The 19,176-nt window shown below is 38.1% G+C and overlaps 1 protein-coding gene across 1 annotated transcript in view; it reads left to right on the top strand.

The window, feature by feature from the left end:
* GLIS3 (GLIS family zinc finger 3) overlaps positions 1 to 19,176 on the top strand; it is a 119,488-nt gene that overhangs the window by 84,433 nt on the left and 15,879 nt on the right. The window contains exon 5 of the mRNA XM_041486184.1: positions 10,025 to 10,166. Coding sequence (XP_041342118.1) covers positions 10,025 to 10,166 — 142 coding nt within the window. The remainder of the gene's footprint in view (positions 1 to 10,024; positions 10,167 to 19,176) is intronic.

The raw sequence follows: 19,176 nt of genomic DNA, 5'->3' as shown, positions 1-19,176 counted from the left end.
CCTCTCCTCTCCTCTCCTCTCCCTCTCTTCTCCTCCTCCTCCTCCTCCTCCTCCTCTTCCTCTTCCTCCTCTCTTCTCCTCTCTCCTCTCATCAACAGCCCCAACTTCCTCAGCCTGTCTTCGTAGGGGAGGTGCTCCTATCCTCTGATGAAATTTGTGGCCTCCTCTGGACTCAGTCTAATAGCTTTACATCCTTCCTGTGCTGAGACCCCATAGCTGCTGCAGCCCTGCAGGTGGGGTCTCAGCAGAGCAGAGGGGCAGAATCCCCTCCCTGGCCCTGCTGCCCACACTGCTTTGGGTGCAGCCCAGGACACGTTTGGCTCTCTGGTCTGTGATCACACACTGCCAGCTCATGTTGAGTTTTTTGTCAACCATCACCCCCAAGTCCTTTTCTACAGGACTGCTCTCAAACACTTCTCAGCCCAACCTGTATTGTGATATATAAACCTGTCCACCTTACAATAAAAACAAGAAATGGGAAAAACCCCAATTGTTTAAAGACATGATGTTCTCCTATTGAACAATATTTCTCTGGAACTAAGACATACAGGTGTTTTCAAAAGGTTAACATGGGAATTTCTATTAAGTTTTGAGAGACTGTCTGGCTTTCTATTATGTGGGTTATGTCAGCAATTATATTATTCAAAATAATACAGACTTCTTTGCCTCTTACAGAGCTGCATAGCTCATGATGGTTAATTTTTAAGTTCTTTTACAGTACAGTAGAAACAGGGTTTTTATTGTGACTGCGTACTGATTTTACCACACTACTGATGAAGCTACCAGTTTGTTTAAAGATTCTAGAAAAAACCAAAATTTTATACCAGCCTTTAAATTTTATGAATAACACAAGAAGAGAACAATGTCTGGGGATTTTTTTTTTTTTAGCGAGTATCTTTTTTTTGTTAATTTAATGACGACTTCCCAGTTTTATCTTTCCTTTTCTTCTCAGTATTTGAACTAAGTTTTTTTGCAGCTCAAGAAACATGGTGCTTATCATGTTTCATACATGAAGGAAATTATTTTCTTTAAATATTTTTCTATCTCAGAATGTTTAATTGTTGAGGAAGGTGGGAGCCAAGGAGGGTTAGAGCATTGCACCACAGGTGTTTCAGGTCATTCAGGCACTAAGCTAGTTACCAGTGACCGTCTCCATTATGTGACTATATTAATCTGGAAGAACTGCTCTGTTTGTGAACAACTTCCTCATGGGGAGCAAACATACTACCATATGGGGTGCAAACACACTACCATAAGTGGCTTCTGCATCTTTCAGTTTTTTCTTGACCTTATTCAGACTCTTTATTCAGATTTCACTGTTTAAACTGCAAATGGGAGAGAATGGGTTGAAAGAGAAGCAAGCCTATTTTCTTGCTTTGAGAGCAGTTGAAAATAAGGATATTTTCTCTCATTTGTTCTCTATGATGTCCACTTAAAAGATGTCACCAATGCAAAAAGAAGAGTATTCAGGGCCACAGGGTCAGTAAGCAGTGCCCATGGCAACTAAGAAACTATTCTGCAGAAGAAAATGCAGTGAGGAATAAGTGTTTTAATCCCCAGCTTCAATCCCTTTACTTCCTGTCTTCAGAATGAAATATAAATCAGACACCATGGTGTTCAGCAATTTTTCGTGAAAGGCATGTTTGCAAAAAGGGATTACGAATGGGCAGCAGTGTTACAGGAATTTAATCATACAATTTGTTAGAAAACTGTTCAGACTAGGAACGACCAGTTCTTTTGAGCATGGTCAGTGAGACACAGTAAAACAAGCTCTGAAAGGCATGTACCACTGGCTGTGGCTGACCGCCCTGCCTCCCGCCAGCCGCTGCAGCGTCCGAGGATGGTGGGATATGCTGTGGTGGGATGCGTAAGGCATGCTTCTCAGGCAAGATCCATTGTAGGGGATATCCTTTGCCAGCACTACATTTAGAGCTTTGCTCACCAGGGAGAAGGAAAAGTTGAAATCCCCCAGTGGTTTTCATGGTGTTCTGACAGCTGTGGCAGTTTTATAACCAGGAGATAGTTGGTTCATTTTACTTATTGGTTAACGTCTCTTATTCCATATACTGATTCCTTCCTGCACTTTGTTTCTGTCCTGAGCTTATACTCCTGTGAGCTCTGGCAGTGTGACATGTTGAAAAGTGCATAAGAAGGAAGGAATAAGTGGTGTGACCCTCATTACATTAACACCCATGGCAGAAAAAAATCTGACACCAAATCCAGATTGTCTCAAAATTCTGTAAACAAGTTCATGCTCATAGCACTTCTTGTTCTTCAGGTCCATTTTTAATATCGAACAATATCCTTTTCTCTATTTCTTTGTCTTCACTTCCCTGCAACAGTATATGCATGAACATGGTCTTGATAGAGCAGGAATCTTTCTTTCTTTTGGTGGCCTGGTGGAGAGAGTTCGTGGGTGGACTTGGCAGTGCTGGGTGTACACTTGGACTTGGTGATCATACTGGTATTTTTCAACCTGAATGATTCTATGATTCTATAATTCTATGATTCTCATTAGCCTGTCACACTTCAGTCTGGGCTTTGAATGCACTGTTCTGTTCATTATGCTCCTTAAGCAACACCAGGGTCTGAGCAAGCAAGATTTAAGCTGTGCATAGGATGCCTAGGAGGTTGCAGTTCAGCACCCTGACATCAGCACAAATACCCTTCAAGTCTTTAGTACTGTCCTCAAGGAGAGTTCCTGTTCCAGGGTGAAGTCTCTGTGATTTCACACTGTTGGATCTGGATGTGGGCAGCTGCATTGGCAGGTGCTGATTTTGGATTCCTCAGCACTGCTCCTGAAGCAGCCGTATATTGGCCTCACTTGCAGTGCCCATTTGAGGAGGGCCTTCATCTGCCCATTTTTTTTCCTCCCTGTGATGCAGAGCTCTGCCCTTTCTCTGGCACAGCTGTTTGGGAGACTGCTCTGTAAGCTGAATTATGGCTTTAACAACAACAAAAAACCCAACCTGACACAGAAATGCCCCACAGTAAATCAGAGACAGTAGAAACTTGGAAAGTTAGCAGTGCCAGCCTAGCTAGCTCTTCACATCGTTGTCTCACCTGATAAAGACAGTAGAACAGAGCAGCATTTTACTCTGATAAGGAGACTAGAACAGCATAGCCTTGGAGAAATAGACGAAGGATATAATTTAGGCAAACAGAAGCCACACAAAATGCAAGCAGGATGCCAGCTGAGCTCTGCTGACGAAGCAGAAGTTATGCAAAACAACAATCATGCCCTTACACAAAAAAAGGGGTTGAGCCACGTTAGAAGCACATGGGACATTGCAAACCACCAAAGATTTAAGGACTTCTGATAAGGGGTACAACTACGTAAAATAAAGTAATACATAAATATCTAGCCAGTGGGGATAGCTGAAGAATGTGTGATTGGCGTGTATGATAAACGCTGTTTACGTGATGCTCAGGACACTCAGCTGGAGGAAGGATCCCCCAAGTGACCAGTGTACTGCACTAAAGAATGCCTGCTCTCTAGTAGTCAAAACTGTGTTAGAAAATTCCTGTCTGGCCATGTAGCACACTAAACAGACAACTCACAGACAATGAAAATGTACAGGCGTGCCTTGAGGAATCTTTGCAAAAGTAAAAGTCGTATGGCTGAAGTCTAAAGATTTTGACCTCTTGATAGCAGAGTGGTAGAGTTTTCAGTTCTAGTCCTAGACTCTCTTCAAGATATTATTTTGAAGAGAATATTCTAATGTGTGACCTGGTACATGCATGTGTTTAGGTTCAAGTGGAGATAAATACAGAATTAAAGTGAAGGTCAGTGTTATGTAAGGGAGGCTGCAGCTAAAGAAAAAAAAATACAAATGAAATCTGAAAACATCTTTCAATATAAACAATTGTTGACATTATTGCCATTACCATGGCAATGGTAATCTGTGATGAGAAAAATATGTTTGTGCTAAGAAGCACCTGGTGGATAAGTATGTATTTATTTTACACATTTTTCCTCTCATGAAGCGAAAATTTGCCAAACAGATGTATTTTCAGAACAGGAAAGCAAATAATTCTGCAGTACAAGTGTTTTCTTTGTCAAGCTGCATTTACTTGGAAAAACTGATGTTTAGCAGTATCATATAATCCCCATATTAGCCTGGCACAAAACAGTAGGTTTTTTCCTGCTTTTGAATTGAACAGGTCAGCTATTAGACTGATGTTCACATAAAAATCAGCTACAAGCCTCTTGGAACTGCCTGAAGAAGAGGATGAAACAAAAAGGGCCGTAGGTATAATTTGTATAACATTTCAGATTTGATACATCCTGATGTGGGACAGGAAGAGAGGCAGTATGTGTGTCTGTGTGTCTGTGTGTGTGTATGTTCAAACAGCTGTATGACTTCTTTTCAATTTTCAACTGGAGTGTGGCTTTTTTGTTTATTTTAGAAAAAGGCCACTGCACTCACTCAAACAGTACTTTCCTTCTTTAAAGTAAGGTTTTTTGTTTTTTTTTTAAATTAGAAGTTTCCTCTCAGATCTGTCCCACCTGCAATTTTTGCCTTTAAGTGGTCTTCTTTGTGGTCTGTATCATTTTAGTGATGATTTAATGCAAAATATTCCTCAAATTAGAATACTAACAATCAAAAGAAAACTCTTTTCTATATATAATAAAAGCAGAATTCATTTTAGTGTGGTCAATCGTAATGCAACAGTGTTTTCCCCTTATAATATTGCTTTAAAATCAGGATTTCTTCTTGACTTGAAATTTGCCAAAGTTACCTAATTGTGTAGGTTCCAGGTCCTTTTGATTTTTAATGCAAGACACTGAAAAACATTTTTATGTGTTTTCCTGATCTATGCTAGAACATGAAGATGGAAACAATTTTTATATTGAGCTCAAATGTTCAATATAGTAAAACTTTGAGAGTGACAAAAGTAATTATTTCTTGAATAGAACCTAACAACACTACTGTGCAGGTGGGCCAGTTTAACTTGATTTTGATTGTTTTTTCTGGCCAAGTGTTTAATTGAAATGGGATCTAAAAGCAGGGAGAAGTATCACACACATGCACACACACACACAGAGGCATATCTGAAAGCTGTGGTGGACAATTAGCAGAACATTTCTCTCTAAAGTCCTGCACAGATGACTCACTGAAAACAAAGGATACAGAGAAGTCCCTTCTGTCTGCATTGTTTCATTGCCCCAAGATGTCTGTAGCCTCCAGAGGCAAGAATTAGGACAATTTTTATTGATTTTGTATCATCGTCTGTTGTCAGAAAGGTTTAGTACTGTGCAAGAAAGTGCTGGACCTTGGAGCTGATCTTTGTGAGTAATGGGATGATCTGTATCCAGCAAGACAAACCATAATAGGAGTAAATACTGTCTTACAGCATCGCTTCATAAGCTTAAAATTTTCTGGTGGTGACATCTGTGTACTCTCAATGTCATGATACTAGCAGGACATAATTTTACTCTAACTGTACAAGTAAATATTAAATTATGGGTACTCCTTCAGAAAAGCTAGTACAATGTGGCTCTGCCCAGACAGGTCATGTTTTGCTCTCGCAATGCCAGCTTAAATTACAGACAATGAAGATGAGTAAAAACTACCTACGTTGAACGTGACATTAGTAAACTTAATACACAGACTATGTGAATAGCAGAAATTCCTCCTTGTCTTTATACACAAAACTAAAACACATCTATAGAACTATTACAGTTAGTGTAAAAAAATTCCTGTCAATGAAACATAACAGTATTTAGGGTTTTTTTTTTTTTGCTAATTTTAGACATGGCAGACACATCTAACTTGCATAAAAATAAATAGACTATAACTAATGTCTCACTTACATATGTAAATACCTTACTATGTGCACAACATGCATGTATATTAAGCACACATTTATGTAATCAAGATTTAAAATGTTATGATTTGATGAGATAACTGACATGTTTGAATGACTGAAGGTGTCTAGACTTTGCTGAAGAATTAATCGAGTTAATCTGAATACATACAGGCAGGTTTTGAAGTTACTGAACTATTTTGTGTCGTTTAGGATTTCTCAAGCTATACTGCTTCTTTTCTTATGAAGTGTATTCATAAACACACCTATCATTGCGTTTCCCTTGATGGTGTCTGACTTCTCTTATATAGGAGCAATGCTGAAGAAACTAGTCAGGTGGTACATAAACATGCAGATCTCAGAAGAAAAACATATTAGTGAGAGAAAAATTTTTAAAATTATCTTTTCTTGTAAGGAGACATTTTCTCTGGGATTATGTCATGCATCAAATCAACAGTACGCCTCTGCTTTTGAATTCAAATATAATGAAACTGAAAACTGAGGAATAAGAATCTTACACCTTTCTAATTATTTCTGCTTGTTTCATTTAATTTGGGTAATTACTTATTCATATGCAAAATGTACAGGAGCAGAATTTCCATTCATTGTTCTGAAAGGCAATAAACATTAGCTGATTTTCACAGAAGTAAAACAGTTGTAAACCATGACTGAAATATTATTTGTTTTGTATATTAGAAAAAACTGCCACATTGTGATAATGCAAGTGCTTCTGTATTTCCAAATACAAAACTTCACAAGTCTTACCATAACATTGAGTTATTAAATTCAAAAACTGTTATTTGGACCAAATATCAAATACAGGGGAGTTTTAAGTGAGTAGAGCGATTGTTAACTTGCACTTCGGTCATAAATATGGGTTACATTCCAGCACACAGAAAATGGCTGTGCTCACCATGTCAGACTTGTCAGTTGCTGATTTCACCCCTCAGTGAGGTAACTTTATGGCCATACAATTCTTCAAAACAGATTGCCAAGTTTTCAGTCCCAGCATGATTGTACTGGTGCTCAGCTGGGTGATCATGAAAGCAGCAAGATGATCATGGGGCAGTGACGTATTTCAGTCACAGTGCTGGGAGATCTGTGCTGGGATACAATTCATATAGAAGTCGAAGAGAGTGTCAAATTCCTTTTTCATTTGGATGGTAAATCTACAGTCCAGGCTAGAAAAGACATGCAGTGTTGTTAGAACAGAGCAAGAAATGGATGGCAGCAGTTATAGCTGGTCAATTATTATTTCTCCTTTATTGCTTTTTTAACTGAAGATAAAATTTTACAGTTGCAGTGAATGGTTTGTGGTTTTTACTTGGTTTTAAGATCATTTGGCTTTTCATTGTCTGTTCTGTGTTTCTTGATGTATTAAAGACGAATCATAGCCCAGATTTCCCTCCATTTGTCACAATGCAAGACATTGCTTTCAGTTAAAATTTTTAATTAAGTTAAAAAAATTAATAAGTTTTCTGTGAAATATGTAAAAATATTTGACTGATATAGAGTGTGCTGGATTATGCCCTTTTCTGACTTGTATTTCTAGACCTTGTGATTGTAAATAATAATCAACCATAGCCAATGCATGAAATAGGAACTATTCTCAGAAATCTCATCACAGCTGTCTCTTTCTCTATTTTTGGTGTTTTGTTGATGATCCTCAGTTTTCTTCATTTTTATAAGTTTTGAAAAGCCAGAAAATTTATGCCAGCACTGATTGTCATGATAAATTTGTTCTAAATATCAAAATATATGCAAATACAAGATTCCTGAACAGCGCAAATTAGAAAAATCTGTAAAATAAGTGGTTGCCTATTTTATTTTACATTACTTAATTCTTGTAACTAATGTGTAAATACTTATGTCTCCTTTCCTTCTTTTTCTCACTGTTTTATCTGTGAGTGCCATCTGATATAAAAAATTTATCTGTTTCTTAAAAAAAATTCAGACAACTTTACACAGGCATCTTCTGTGATTATGTATTCTGTATGATAGAATCCTGATTCTTTTATAGAAGTCTGATTTTTTGTATTTTATTCACTTTAGATTCCACAGAAATTTAATGCTTATTAATAATGTAACTGTAAGGATTTGAATGAGGATATATTTGACATTTAATTTCACAGGCACTGAGTTTCATAAAAAAGCCATGTTACTCATAATAGCCATGTTACTCATAATAGCTAGGAAACCTAGCACAATTACTAGGTAATAGCAGACAAAGACATATACCAAAGTGGGAGAAACGTTTCTGCTTACAGCAAATTGTAAATATGAATAATAAACAAGATCATTTGTCAGGGTATTTCTTCCCTTCTCCCTCTTCCCCACCCATTCTCCCCCTTCCTACAATTCTAGAATAGCAAATGTACTTTACAGAGGTAGCGTACCTTTGGGCTTAATAATGGCTGGTTAAGTTTTTAAGAGAAGAAATCTCCAGCACGCAGAGTGTGTGTGTAGGTATTTCAGGCTATGCCGCATCTCCAGCTACAGGGTCGGGTGCTTAGGATGTTCAAGACCAACTCTCCACTCAGTTGCCATGGTTTTACAGTACTGCATATTATCAAAAGTAATTTGAGTTTTTATCAGCATTTTGTGGCACAAGGGTCATCTTTTGGCAATGGGTCTTTTTATGGTTGCATTAAGAATAATTTGCTCTTACTTTTCTTTCTTCATTCTCCCCATCCCTGGGGTGTTCAAGGCAAGGTTGGATGGTGCTCTGAACAGTCTGATCTAGCAGAAGATGCCTCTGCCTGTGGCAGGGATGTTGGAACTTTGTTCCTTCAAATTAAAACCTCTCTGTGATTAATTTCTTAGTATAGTATGTGCAGAAATAGTCTTTTGGTTCCTCTTCCTCCCCTTAGGAGTTGTTTAGAGGTGCTAGGCTGTCTTCTAGTTAACTGTTACCTGCTCACCCACCATGGCACCAAACAAGAAAGGAGAAGCTTCAGTAATCTCTGTGAGATTTGCTTATTGGGAAAGTGCAGCATATCCAAGTGCACTAGGTCAGGGCTCTTTCCATCATGCTGCACGAACCTGGATGACATGACAGGATATTTGTGGGCATCTCAGCCACTGCAGTAGCCCACATGCTTGTAAGCACAGACCTTCATTTTCCAGGCTTTTAAATGAATACATCAACCAAAATTACTTAAAGGAACAGGCAATTTATTTTTTTTTTAACATATAACAATAAAATCAGGCAGCAGATCAGGACAGGCATCAGTCCCAGCAGCCTGCAGCAGCATTCGTAATATGTCCTAAACCTCAGGGTGCAGTTTGGCATTACAGCTATACCATCCTTGTTAGGGTGCTGCAGCAGACTTTCTTCCTTTTTCTTATTTTGGTGTTGGGATTTTTTTTTTAAATTGTGGTCTTTTACTGCATTTTATTGCAGCCTCACATTGAGACTCTCTATCCAGTTTCATCAAAAGGAAAACATTTGTTATGTATTTGTTTATTAATTTTTTCTAGAGTGAAATTGCTGGTGATCAGCCAGATCTCGCTGTTGGTGGGTCAGGTACCAGGCAAGTGGCCATGCATGCAGCTAGGATTACTGGCTGTGACAGAGCACTCTCTGTTTTGCAGTAATGTGAAGCAAATATAGTCCTAGTCTGTTTAAGAATGGTGTCTCAAGGCAACTTTAGTCCATATTGAAGTGGTCCTGTTTCCATTTGCCTGTATATTACCTCTCCTAAGTGGTTGCTCCCAGTCACTCATTTCCAGTGTTATGAGCACCTTTGCTCTTCTGGTCCTATGGTGAGTCAGTTCAGGGCATTAAACAAGCATGAAAATATTTGTATTCATTACAGTACCCCTCTGCTGCTGTAAGCATGTCAGACATTTGATAAATCTTCAATACCCATTAACTAGGCCACTCCTCTCTTTTGCAGTGTGTGACAAGAGAGCACTGAAGTCCTGTCCAAGATGCTACCTGTACAAGTAGTGCTTGTCCTAAGCACAGTCTTATTCAGCATCTGAAAGTGTTTTCTTCCTCAGATTCCAAAAGTGCCTGCTAGATTGAAAGGATGGTATTAATGATGATTTAAAGGAGAAGGTTTCTGAATGTGCTCCATTTCTTTCTCTAAGCTCAACATTTTTTCATTGTAGCTTTCCACTATCTTAAAGATTTTTGTGATTATTTCCCTTCTTTAGTCCATGTCCATCTTTCATTACAATTTCTCCTTTTTTATCTCTTGTTTTCCAGTTGCGATCAAGCTCAGAGATTGGCCAGGACATCCTGAATGACTGCCTTGCAATCCAGCCCCTCCAGCCAGCCCTGTCACCACAGGATGCTGTAGATAGTACCATGGGACACTCCCCAGGGGCTGCTTGTGATATTTACCCAGGTACAAAATAAGACAGATAAAAAGCTGATGTATTATGCCTCACTTAATGATAGGGATAATTTTGTAGAGTGGAATGTACTCTGAAATCCGTATCTATCTCATAAAAAGGGTAGAATATGAAAGGCCATATAGAAAAAGACAGATTTTGAACATGTTTTTATATGTTTTTCAGAGGGAAGGAGAACCAATCATAGTATATCCATCAAAAGACCTAATACAACATAGATGGATATTTTTGCTCTATAGGCATTTGATTCTGCTGACAATTTACTTCTACCGTTCCTTGTAGAATCTTGAATTAATTACTTCATTTAAAATCACAGTATTTTTCCTCTGCCTTATTTATGGATCACATATCAGTATTTAAATTGATCTACAGTAAGGAACTGAAATGCTGCATTATGACTTCACATATTTTGACTATAAATATATAATAAACACATTTACACTAAAAATGTAATAATCCTATTTTATTGTTTCAGTTAAATATGAGATTTTCCTACTAAAATACCTTTGTCATACTTGCCTACGTGTACAATTTTTTGTTAACATTTGAAACTATCAGTAAGTTATGAGTGATAATAAACCTTAAAGCTCAAGAGGGCAATGGGCAGGATGTTAACATTTTTTAATGCAATATTTTAGTAGTTGTGAGGGCCTCTGTTTTTAACTTTCAGGCAAAATGCATTATGTTTTTTTTATCACTCCAACTTTTAAGTGAGAACCAGATGTAGGAAGTGAATGAATTGGCTTCATTGATGTTATCTGCAGTGATGAAAATGACATTATATGAAGTGGCCACTTCAATAAGTGGTTTTATTTTACTGAGAGGTTTGTAAAGCTAGCAATTCTATTTCATGTTTTTGTCAAGGATACTGTGAGTCACACAATAGTTGATGATGATGTAGGTTTATATGACAAAAATCAGGACATTTAAATCTGTGATTGATTATATTCTAGTTTATTAAGTAGTTGGTATTACTGGTATGCTGTTAACTTTTAAATGCCTTGGTCTGAGTACCGACTGAGTGTGACATTTACTATGTGAAAGAACAGGGAAATTTCACATTTTAAAAATGTGATTTTGGCCATAGAAACTCTGGGAACATGTAGTTGGTTATAGTTGTTTATTTTACATTGTGCATTGAGAGGGAGTTGGATAGTGAGGAATGTTGAGATTTTTTTAAAAAATTATTTATGGTTTTACCAAGTGTAACATGCAAAACTGAGAAATAACAAAGACTCAGCTTTTTCTTTTCTTTTCAAGTTCCTAGACAGAATGGAAGCTGGGATGGGACAGTGTGTCAGGTTTCAGAGATTGAGGATATTCTCACAGGAGATGGCCACAGCAGTCTGCGGCCATCCTCCTTAGCTTCCAGGCTATGCTTAAATGTCCAGCTCAGTCTGCTGGGTCAGTCCAAACACAGGCTGACAGTGGCTTGAACAAGCTGCTGCCCATGACAAGCTGGGTAAAGCTGCTGCCTCCAGCCAGCCCTCAGCTGGCAATTGTCTGCCATCATGATGTTTCATAGACAGCTCCTGAGACTGAGACATTACTTTCTGTAGTCTCATTCGTGCATTGTCTTTCAATACTTGATGTTTGCAGCACTACTAACTATGAACCTTCTTTGATATAATAATATATTTTGGAAGTTTCTTTCCTGGCACTGCTTCCTGTTATATGGCAATTTTTATGGTAATTAATCAATGTACTCTTATCAGCATTAATTTCTGTGTAAGTAATAATCTGCTTTCTCTTACATCTTCCCAGCTATCTATAATTTGGCAAAGTTCTTGTAGTTCTAGTCATTTGTGTTGTTTCACATCAGTTAGAGGGTACTATGTCAGGCATAAAGCAGTCCTTGCCACTCCATTTTGACAACTACTTGATCCAGTTGAAATAAATAGTTTCATTAACTACTCATCAAGGATGCTGAAGGATGTGAACAAATTAGATAAATCTGACAGGCAGGGAATTATTTTATTGAAATGGCAGCATGAAAATTATTCATGTCCAATAGACAGGAAAGTAAAATGCACAAAAACCTAAGTGTCTTGCCTCAGAGAAGCTACCCTTCAAAATTCACTGAAAACTTTTTTTTTTTTTTTTTTCCTTTAACTTTTTTTTCTGTAACTGGAAAACACTATGACCTCATCAATTTTTGGGGCTTCTGAAAAGTTAAATACATTATTTTTTACTGGGTACTCTTTGAGACAGCACATTACCTGAAGTGTCTCTGTGCTACTCTTAAAGTAGAAGGAGGAATAAATTTTCATTCTTCCAGTGGTGTCCAACCAAACTTTTCTTACATGAAGGTGACTTCACTTACTATTGATGCAAATTTAAAGCAAAGGTAGGTTTTTTTCTTGTAGAAGAAGTCTACAGAGTAAATGTTTGAAAGCAAATTATTAGAAATAGGTAAGAAATGTCAAAAGTACCTGTTTAGATGCAAGTCCATTTTCACTTACATAGTAAAACACCTGTAGTGACCACTGTATAGTTTCTCAGTACTGATAAAATACAGAATCTATAGACACAGGCACATTTAAATGAAATACAACAATAACCTTTTTGAATACAGATCTGTCACTTGGAGTTAAGTCTTCAAAAGAGCATTTTCTTATCATGTAGTCTTTATTACTTCATAGAAGAAATCCAAACTAACTATTATCTTGCTAACACAGTGAGGTATCATTACAGCTTCTTTGCTTAAAACTATCACAAAATTATGTTTATGGGTCTAAAGCAAACAGACTAACGGCTAAGCATTGTGATAGTATCTATATTTAAATTTTGAACAATACCTAGGCATTTTGGTTTACTCAACTCACAGAATGAAAATGAGAGCTATACACTCATATTAACATGGGGTTGATGTTTTTTTCCTGCTGTGAAATGTTATGAACTTATTTTGTATAGAGCAATCTGGAATCACTAAACCCATAAGAATCATAAATAATGCAGCAGAAAAACACCCCATCTTTTTACTGTGTTGTTTGGATAAAACTTGACCATTTCATATTTAAGCATCAGCCAGAATGTGTAATTAATTTATAAGTAGTTACTGAATATCACACTAATTTCTGCTCCAGAGCAAGCAAATGATCTTTCTAAAGCTTGTCAAGTGCATAATTTTCTTTGCAAGTTGGAATTTAAAAATTATATCATTAAAGTTACAGAACTTACTTGAATTCTGAGTATTTTTTAAATAATATCTTACTCTGTATTGTGAAACTTTGACCTAACTACTTCTATGTGTATGACTTGCTGTGCTTTGCTTGAGTTATGCTTTTCTTTGTTTTTTTTCTCCACTGAAGTTGTACTAAGCTGGGTGCTCTGTTCACATAATAAGAAAAATTCCAATCCCCCAGGAGTTTTTATCTAAGGTAACGATAGGAAAGTAGGTAGGTACAACAGGCAGGTAGAGGTTAAGGACACATACAGAAATAGATTAATGAAATTATTAATTATTGAAATAATTTTATTAAAGAACCTGTCCTAGTGAGTCCTAAGAGATGTCTAAAAAAAAGCAACTAGTTTTCTTTTTTAAAAAGTGGTCTGTTCTTTTCTTTTAAAATGGTTTTTTAAGGGTGGTAGCCTTGGAAAGTAGTTACAGCTCATTCCTGTAAGACAAAAACAAGAATGAGGAGGAAGAACTGACATATGAATGGCCCTTGCTATGAAAAACAGAATTGTATTTGATGTGTAGGGAATGGATGCAAAAGGAGCAGTAATGTAGGACTACCAATAATGAAGAGTTTCTCTGTTTTCGCCTTTTAGGCTGAATTTAAGTATTGCCTACATATCTAGAACTCCTGCTTAATGTGATGTAGTCGTAGGCTGGACCATACACACATTACAAGGGGCAAAAAAGTGCTAATGATATTATCTTAGTTTAAGAAGGATAGTTTGCTTTCCCTCAGACTTGCCCTTTTATTTACCAGTTTTACTTATGAGTTTATAATTTCTATTTTGAGACAACTTCATGGTTCTCCAAAAATTGATGTAATGTTTGGGTTCCCATTTTTAAGAACATTTACCAATGGGCTGCTACAAACATTGTAGGCAACATGGCCACTTGCACCTTTTGTAGTTTGTTCATCATGATGAGACTGAACTTTAGAAACTGCAATCCACTAAAAGCTAAGAAAATGAAGGGCAGAGATGTGATCTAGAGATGCCATTTCAGGAATGGCTTAAAAGACTAGTCCAGACCCTGCTTTATTGCTTCAGTACTTTAATGTTTTCCAGTAACTATGATCTGCCTGTAAAATACCTGAAAAGACATAGAAAGGCCAGCAGTGCAGGTGGTCCATGTGACAGATCAGCTTTGGAGACACATTTATTATCTTGAAAATGCAATTTTTACTTCTGCTGCACTTCTTAATGCATGATGGCTTCTTGAGTTTCATGTTCTCTGGAGACTTCAGATTTACAGATGAGCTGAGGATAGAGGTAAAACAGAAAATAGGTTTTTCATTTGCTGGGCTTACCACTTACAACTCAACACACCACATATCCACATATTCCTGGCTACAAAATCCTGTGGACTTCCTATGGGAAGTGAAAGAGGGGAATATATGCAGGTGATGCTTCCAAGTGCAAAAATTATTTCATATTTTTCCTTTTGTGCAATAGTAAATCAGTTGTTGTCAAGGAGCTCATAAATATTCTTTACAGAAATAGAAGGCTATATTTAGTAATTAAAAAATAAAACAACCTTACAAATGTATGTATGTAACTAACTGAGCTACACAATTAAATATTCACATTGTCTTTCTACATGGTAAGAACTCTCAGCCCTACTCCAGATTCATACTGTCAATAATTAGAGGAGAGATATTTTGGTGGCAGAAATTGTTTTTAAGAGTGCTGGTAGTAAATCCAAGATGCTCTTCAATTAGAGCACTTGTGGTAATTTGCAAATTCTGCATATAAATATGTTCCATGAAATTACAGGTTTCTGACTCCATTGAAAAATAACTTTTTTTGGCCTTAGATTCTGTGCCACTTTCAATGCTACTTTTTGGCTTTATTTTTCTAAAAGAAGCCATATTCAGAATCATCCTTTTCTCTTTCAAACACCTAAATTGTTCCTATGCATTGTGAGGGTACATGTGAATTTAGCTTCTCATAGACAACTTTGCAGAAAAATTCTCATGGAAAATTCTTATGTACTGATAAATGGATATGTGATGAGACTCCAGAAAAGAAAACACGACTCCTCCCTCTCTTTGGCTGAAACTTTGTGTGTGTCACCCAATCTGAGGTTCATAGCCGGGACTAAGTTGGGACTAAGCTATATCCATCTTGTAAATAATGTTGTTGTTTGGACTTTTTAAGGGATACAGAGGAACAGCATTCATGATTCTTTGGCTTTTATTGAGGTTGCTTGGGTTTTTTTCAAAATATCTGAATATGTTTAAAGTTGCTTTAAAGGTCTTCGTTTATCCTGAATTGATAAGCCTTCTTGTAGCAATCCTTTTTGTTACATAGACTGCAAGAATCATAGAATGGTTTGCATTGGAAGAATTCTTAAAGATCCTCTGATTCCAACCCCCCATGCCATGGGCAGGGGCACTTCCATTAGACCAGGTTTCTCGAAGACCCATCCAGCCTGGCCTTGGACACTTCCAGGGATGGGGCATCCACAGCTTCTCCGGGCAAGTTTTTCCAGTATCTCACCACTTCACAGTAGAGAATTTTTCCTGTCATCTAAACCTGTTCTCTATGGTTTAAAACCCACTTAAAACTAACAATTATACATCTTTGTGTTTGGACCTATGTGGTGATGCTATACTGGAGTCAGTGAGCATGCTGGTTGTCACAAACATTTCACAGAACCACAGAATCACTGGGTTGGAAAGGATCTTTAAGATCATTGAGTCCAACACATGCCCTAACACCTCAACTAAACCATGGCACCAAGTTCCACATCCAATCTTTTTTAAACACATCCAGGGATGGTGACTCCACGACCTCCATGGACAGGCCATTCCAGAACTTTATCACTCTTTCCGTGAAAAACTTTTTCCTACTATCCAACCTATATTTACCTTGGTGCAGCTTAACACTATGTCATCTCGTTCTGTCAGCTGCTGCCTGGAGAAAAAGACCGACCCCCACCTGACTACAACCTCCTTTCAGGGAGTTGGAGAGAGTGACAAGGTCACCTCTGAGTCTCCTTTTCTCCAGGCTAAACACCCCCAGCTCCCTCAGTCGTTCCTCACAGGGTTTGTGTTCCAAGCCCCTCACCAGCCTCGTTGCCCCCTCTGGACACGCTCCAGCGTCTCAGGGTCCTTCCCAAACTGAGGGGCCAGAGATGGACACAGCACTCAAGGTGTGACCTCACCAGTGCCGAGTACAGGGGCCACACTGTTCCTGATACAGACCAGGATGCCCTTGGCCTTCTTGGCCACCAGGGCACACTGCTGGCTCATGTCCAGTCGGCTGTCACCAGTACTTCTAGGTCCATTTCCACCTGGGCACTGTCCAGCCACACCATCCTCAACCTATAGCATTGCAGGGGGTTATTGTGGCCAAAATGCAGGACTCGGCACTTAATTTATTCAACTTCATCCTACTGGACTCTGCCCGTCCATCCAACCATTCCAGGTCTCTCTGCAGAGCCCTCCTACCCTCCAACAGATCGACACACTCTCCCAGCTTAGTTTCATCTGCAAATTTACTAATGAAAAACTCAATCCCCTCATCCATGTTGTCAATGAAGGTATTGAACAGAAGTGGCCCCAGCACAGACCCCTGAGGACACCACTGGTGACTGGCCCCAGCTGGATGTAGCACCGCTCACCAGCACCCTCTGGGGCCGGCCATCCAGCCAGTTCTGAACCCAGCAAAGAGTGCTCCTGTCCTACCAGCTTTTCCAGGAGAGTGCTGTGGGAGACAGTGCCAAAGGCCTTGCTGAAGTCCACGTACACAACACCAGCAGCCTTTCCTGCATCCACCAGGCAGGTCACCTGCTCATAAAAAGAGATCAGGTTGGTCAAACACGACCGACCCCTCCTAAAGCCATGCCTTGCTCAGTTTCATACCATCTGAATCAGGAGTTTAATGGGATCAGGATTGAAAAGGCATTGGGAAGCTATTTACTGGCAACACTTTGAGCAAGTAACTCACATGTAACACAGCCTGAACCAGCTAGAAAATGTGCAAGCATGGCTTACAAAATACTTGCATGGAATGGTAATGATGGTTGTGGAAGAGAACAGCTACGTCAAGATGAACAACTCTTGCTATCTTGTGCTGAAGACCTGGTCATAATCCAAGCTTTTTACTCCTGATCCTGAAGAGGTTAATTCTAAATGCAAAGTTCACAGTTACTGGTAAACTAAGCCATAGTATATTTTTGCACAGTTTTATTAGTTTTTGTCATAATAAAATGCAAGTTACCCTATTTTGCCAAGGAATAATTTAAATAATCTCTTTTTATTTAGACAATCAGGGCTTTCCTTTGCAGTGTCCTGATTCGTTAAATATTCTCTCTGCTTTTGCTGTCAGAATGTGTGCTTGGTTGTTTTTCAGTATTTTCTTCTGTGCTGCATATAAGATAAAATAAGAATTTCAAAAGTTCATTCCTTTGTTTTTATCTTCTGCACTTGTCCTGATGCTATGCTGAGAGACAGACATGGAAAAAGTAACTTTTGGGGTGCATGAGCAAAGTGGAAAAAAAAAAATTCCCCTGTCTTAGTAAGAAAATGTCCTCAGCTTCTTCTTTGCAATTTACTCTGCTGTTTTAAGTGATGCCTCATCTTCCTGCGAGACCTGCCTCCTCTATTCCTCTTTAAGGTTTGGGATGTCTTCTGCTGTCAGATGTCTGTCGTCACTTGGGTTGTGATTAGGAGGCTCTGATCCACACACAAATTAGCAAAGAGCAGAGCCTGGCACCAAAGTCAGCCTCCGCTCCTCCAGCTTTGACCACCAGTGTCAACTTCCCCTAATCTTTGACATTACCTCTACAGCATCTGTGTTGGATGCTTTTATTCACAAAGTGGTTTCCTGTCTGTTGTCTTGCACTCTGTGTCATTTCCACCAGCTGAAAGATGTCCAGGGCAGCTCCTTAAAGGGGCTACAGCATGATTAGACTCCTGAGCGTTTTCTAACTCTATCTTAGCTTGGTGAATTCCAGTGGGTCACAAAGGTGGGCTTGTAAGGATTAATAAAGTCTTTCCAAAAAGAGGCTGAGGACTTGGGAGATGAGGTGAATTTTCACCTTTTTGATCTTCTGTAGCAAAATTGACGCCTGTGAATGAGAAAATGATGACCCGTGAAATAATTTCCTTGAAGACTGATCTATGGTGAGGCTACCTCTAATGCAGTCTTTCTTCTGCAAGGATTGCAGCATACATGGACATATTTCAGCCTAGAAAGATGTTTTACTACTGACAGTGCCCCCTGGGGAACTGGTTTAAACTCTAGGATTTTATCAAGAAATTCAAATCATTAGCTCCAACGTATTCACTAGCATAATGAAAATTTTATAGGTATAATTTTACTCTGTAACCTAGGCCTGAACAATACTTTTTTTTTTTTTTTTTTTTTTTAAGACATAGGAAGATACAACAGACAAACAGGAGAAGTCATTTTTATCTTTTAGACAGACTATCTAATTCATTCACTGGGCTCATAAAATATTTAAGAGCATGAATTTGTCTACCAGTCAACATCAGCATAAGCTACCTGGCACAAATGTCAGTAGAAGTAGGTGGGTAACTGGATTTTCAGAGATACAAAGATTTAAATTTTTCTGATTTAAACTTTTTTTTTTTTTTTTTTTTTTTTTTTTTTTTTAAAAAGGTGCTACCAGAAAATAAGGTTACAGGATTTGGGATCAACTAATTAGCTCATTTGAACAAAGTCTTATATTGCTTTTTGTTTAGTCAGAAAGGAAACAGGTAGGAAAATTTCCTTATTAGAAAAAAATACAAGAGAAAACACACAGAAAATTATTAAGCTGTTAAAGATGGTTTAAAATTTGAGGAATCTGGGCCA

Source organism: Pyrgilauda ruficollis, unplaced genomic scaffold (assembly GCF_017590135.1).
Source record: "Pyrgilauda ruficollis isolate IOZ18807 unplaced genomic scaffold, ASM1759013v1 scaffold74, whole genome shotgun sequence".
Classification (NCBI taxonomy): Eukaryota; Metazoa; Chordata; class Aves; order Passeriformes; family Passeridae; genus Pyrgilauda; species Pyrgilauda ruficollis.
This window is presented reverse-complemented; position numbering and strand designations above follow the sequence as displayed.